The sequence below is a fragment of the Austrofundulus limnaeus genome, unplaced genomic scaffold (genome assembly GCF_001266775.1).
Source record: "Austrofundulus limnaeus strain Quisiro unplaced genomic scaffold, Austrofundulus_limnaeus-1.0 Scaffold2638, whole genome shotgun sequence".
Classification (NCBI taxonomy): Eukaryota; Metazoa; Chordata; class Actinopteri; order Cyprinodontiformes; family Rivulidae; genus Austrofundulus; species Austrofundulus limnaeus.
In genome coordinates this window covers 4,749-9,720 of record NW_013955040.1, presented here as the reverse complement: position 1 = coordinate 9,720, position 4,972 = coordinate 4,749, and the positions used below count along the sequence as shown (strand labels likewise).

The 4,972-nt window shown below is 44.7% G+C and overlaps 1 protein-coding gene across 1 annotated transcript in view; it reads right to left on the bottom strand.

The window, feature by feature from the left end:
* Positions 1-2,280: 2,280 nt before the first annotated feature.
* Positions 2,281-4,972, bottom strand: part of LOC106511271 (transmembrane protein 200C) — a 5,677-nt gene continuing 2,985 nt past the window's right edge. The window contains exon 4 of the mRNA XM_014000016.1: positions 2,281-3,695. Coding sequence (XP_013855470.1) covers positions 2,807-3,695 — 889 coding nt within the window. The 3' untranslated portion in view covers positions 2,281-2,806. The remainder of the gene's footprint in view (positions 3,696-4,972) is intronic.

Genomic DNA, 4,972 nt, shown 5'->3' with positions numbered 1-4,972 from the left:
GGGTCACGGGCCGGCTGTGGTCCCTGGACTTTGCTGGTCAGATGGATTTGATCTTGGAGAAGCTGAGAGTTCGGCTCGGCGGGATTGTCCACATTATTTGTCTGATTGGATTCACCACAGTGAGATGTACCAGCAGACATTAAAGCAGATGGAAAATTGTTATTGTCTGCTTGGCTCTTCTGTTCCCAAACAACTGATTACAGAATCTGGCTCTCCCCTACAATGGCCTTGAGCTGTTAGACGAAATTTTCCTGGATGTATACATCGACTGAGGGTCTGCCCCTCACCTCCCCCCCTCACACCCGTCTGTGATCTGGTTCCTGGAGCAAACTGAGGGCCGCACAGAATGAACAGTTAACATCAATATTCTGGACTATGGCTGCACTGGTTTTGGGGACTGGATCCTTCGGCCTCATTCTTCAGATATTCACACAAGTGCACACAACACTCATGGTTTCAGATACACACACCCCTAAACTCAACTTACTCCTCTGGCTAATAAATCTGCTCTATGCAGAGTTTTTTTATAAACACCATAGTGTGTCACTTTGTTGATATAATATGATGTTTTTCCCCCTCATCTTCCCTTGTGTGGTTTTTAGTTTTTCTGTTAAGGGTAGCACCTCCTCRTGATGTCTTCATGAAGATGATCCTTGTTCTGTGCAGGGTCATCCAGGGTGGCTACATGACCCAGAGCACCTGTTCTCCTCTGTTTGTTATGTTCTGTCTTCTTCTGAATGGGTGTTCTGAACTGTAATTTCATTGTGCTTTCTGTACGATGACAATAAAGGTCTAATCTAATCTAATCTAATCTAATCTAATCTAATCTCGACATTGGCATCAATCATTAGAGTTGGATCATGAAACAGCATTGATTCAATAACATCTTTTCAGCATTGGTTAATAGTTAGAATTGGATGACTGTTTGATGGTTGATTCACCATCAATCATCAGCCTTAACCAAAAATCAACTTTTTGACCATAATTCAACATTGAATGAACATCTTTTGCTATCTGGGATGGAGGTGCATCTGTGGCACCTCCTGAGATTAGTGACAGTATAGTTTAGATATAGTTGTTATGTTTGTTTGTTTGTTTGTTTGTTTTGATGAAGACTCAGATTAAACTAGCAAATAAAAGTGCTTTCTGATTAACCAATCCCAGAAACTAATACAAGGAGAAGTAGTTCTCTAAAATCTTACAAAAACATAAATCTAACAGGGATTAACGACTGACACTGTAAAAAGGCTAAAGTTGTTTCACTGATGTGCACTGCAGTCACCAAAGATGGACATTCCACTTATTCCAGCTAGAACCTTAAATAGCCAATGAGAACTAGCAGATTTTCGTGATTCACCTTTCTGAGGAAACAATTATTTATAAGATAACTGATTTGTTTCATTGGGTCAGAGTGGAGTTCATTAGTTGATATTGTTGGTTGGATTATTTCACCCTGATAAGTAGCTGTAGACACACTTGTTGGTCAGAACTTTATGGCCTCCGAAGAGGAGACATGGGTCCCCCTTCCCATTGGCTYACCACCTGTGGGAGGGGCCGTAGGGGTCAGGTACAATGTGTGCTGGGCAGTGGTCGAAGGTGAGGACCTTGGCGGTCTGATCCTCGGCTACAGAAGCTGGCTCTGGGACGTGGAATGTCACCTCTCTGGTGGGGAAGGAGCCTGAGCTGGTGTGTGAGGTTGAGAGGTTCAGACTAGATATAGTTGAACTCACCTCGACACACCGCTCTGGAACCAGTCTCCTCCAGAGGGGTTGGACACTCTTCCACTCTGGAGTAGCCCATGCTGAGAGGCACCGAGCAGGAGTGGGCATACTTATTGCCCTCCATGCCTGTAAGTTGAGGTTCATCCCGGTGAATGAGAGGGTAGCCTCCCTCTGCCTACGTGTGGGGGGACGGGTCCTGACTGTTGTTTGTGCCTATGAGCCTAACAGCAGTTCAGATTACCCACCCTTTCTGGAGTCCTTGGAGAGGGTGCTGGAGAGCGTCTCAGGATTGGAAAGCATTTCTCCACCAACACGTTTACCTCAACTCAGGACTTTGTGGGTCGGTGGGCAGAATACTTCGAAGTCCTCCTCAATCCCACCGACACGTCTTCCCATGAGGAAGCAGAGCCTGAGGACCCTGGGTCGGACTCTCCAAACTCTGGTGCCGAGGTCACGGAGGTGGTTAAAAAGCTCCTCGGTGGCAGGGCACCGGGGGTGGATGAGATTCACCCAAAGTTCCTTAAGGCTCTGGATGTTGTGGGGTTGCTAGCTATGAATAGTTAGGGGTTGTTATGTCAGGATATTATGGCTAGGTAGCTAAAGATAAGATTGGTTTGTTATGATCAACTTGGAACACCAAGAAATAGATCTGATTAGGAATTGTTACAATTAGTTGTTAGTCAGAAGTGGCTATGGTTTGGATTAACCAGTTAGTGTGGTTAATTAGGGATAGATGGGATAAGTTATGGTGGTTAGGGATGGTTATGACCATTGTTAACTAGGGATTGGTATGTTTAGATATGTTAGTTGGCTAGCTATGGGGAGTTAGAGATATATTTTTTAGTTATGGTTACTTAAGGAGAGATTTTTTTCTATGGTGGCTGCAGTGCTCTCCTGAACTCATCAGACTTTAGGAAGTAAATCAATAAAACATATCAAAGTTGTGTGTTTAGCAGCAGGTACTAGGAACCAGGCCCCTCCCCCATCCAGACATGGGAGTTTAATAAAACTGACTCTTTGTGTCCTCACTCAGCTGGAAGACTCCTTATTGCTACAGTTCATCCTCATCTTTAGGCTGATTTTGATCACATGATGCTGTGCTTTGACTCCTCCTCTTTCCTCTGTGACATCATCGTCATCTTCTCCCTGCTGGAGCCCCTCCTCTGTAATGTCACTTCCTGTGGTAAAGACCACTCAAGTGAGTGTTCCTCTTTGTGAGTTAGTTTGCTGTAAGTTACACTGATGGAGGCTGTTGGGAGGCTCTGCCTCCTGCAGGGGGGTGCAGGTGTGGAAGATGAAGAGGAAAGGAGGTATGAAAGGGAGGACAAGGAGGAGGATGACTGGAGGAGCAGTGCCTTGGAGCCTCTGTTTGTGGGGCAGGAAGAAGTGCAGAGTGGAGGTGGTTCCACTTCCTTCCTCTGCTCCTCATCCTCCCGGCTGCTTCCAGCCCAGAATGAGTGTCTCCTGCGGGGACCAGGGGACCGCTGGCTGGACCGAGGTAGTGTGAAGGAAGTGAGCACCTCCTTGTGTTGGGAGGACCAGCAGGGACTGCATGTTTGTGGTAGAGAGTGTCTGTTGGGAGAAGATTGAGACAGAGCATCTGGGTGGCTCTGGTAGATACTGAAGACGGCTGCAGCTCTGTCACTGCTCCCGCTCTTATCGGCAGCTTGACTTGGCAACAGCAGGGACGTGGGCCTTGTTTGGGCCTTTGAGTCCAGGCCCTGTGATTGGACATAGTTAACAAGCCCATTCAGGGGATTTGCTGAAGGAGGATGGGTGGAGCCAGGGGAGGGAGGGTGTGGCTTTTGTGTGCTGTGGACGTCTATGACGGTGGAGTATATGTCCCTTAAGTTAATGACTTTTGTCTTCTTGTCACGGTTCTCATGCAGCACAGCGTTGGCGCAGATAAACAGGAAGATCCCAATCCCCATGATGAGAGGGCCAAAAACTTTTAGACTGTCAGAGTAGAGGTACCTGCAGAGACACGTCACACAACCAGTCAGAAACCAGAGTACAAGCATACACCTCCAGCTGCCTGTCTCTGACTTCAGGCTCAACCACAATCACAGTTCATTTCCTGTTCTGTTCAGAAAAATCACAGCCAGAGAAACAGTTCCTGTTTTCATTCTTCCTCCAAAATAAAAGCCCATCAAGTCTGCAGGAGTCTAAAAACAATCTGTTGTACAGTCCATGTTACTTACAGCTGTGGTAAAAACAGCAATCAATTCTGGTTTAGAAACAAAATATCTGAGCTCAGATACAGTGGAAGTCAATGAGTTTGGATGTGTGACCTCTGACCTCTGTGTGATTTGAGAGAAAAACAAATCCAGTTCTATTGCATTAAGAGAGACACTGTGTGAAAGAAGACAAAAATAAAAAAGTTTTGGTGTAAAGACTGTCAGAATAGGAGTTTGTAAAATGTGAATTCTGTCAGTCAGTGTRTGACATCATCAGACTCTAAACTGAACATTCTGAGGTAAAAATCTGTAATAATCTCCATCTTAAATGAACACAACCTGTGCTGCCATCTGCTCTTTCTGTTATTCCATTCACCAACAAGGTTCTGTTTTCAGCAGCATTAGTTAGTTTTTGTGTTTGTCAGTCTGTGAACAAGAATAAAAACTTTATGGACAGATTTGACAGACATTTTCAGGACATGTTGGGTTAATGGGTAAAGTAAATTGTTGGGGTAGTCACAAAGAACAACTGATTGGATTTTGGTGATCTGATATGTGCCAGAGCTGCAGTGATCTGTCGCAAACAGGGAGAGAACAAACAAAAAACACCAGAGGACGTGTGAGAGGCTGCTTTTTAGTGATGATGTCATACCGCAACAGCCAATAAGCATGCAGCAGAAATTTGTTCAGCCAATCACAGTTCAGCAGCTGCAACCTCCTATTTGGATAACCTTGGGTCTTGGTGGAGATGTGTATAATTATTTAACTGTTACTGATGTTTGCAGTAGTACTGTGTATGCTCTAACAGAACTAAAGACACTGAGGTATGCTCTGCTGTCACCAAGTTTATGAAACTCAACCGGTTTACAGTCCTGAACGGTGCTTTTGGGCTGAAAGAAACTAAAACACAGAGAAGTATGTAAAGAAAGTAAGCGGGTATTTAAACATAAACTTGAGCCATGACTCAGTTTAATAAATAAATACTTCACTAAAGACCTCTGAACCTGCCCAAAGAACTTCCAGAACCACGAAAAGCCCATTAGTTTTATACAGTGTATACAGTATATATATATA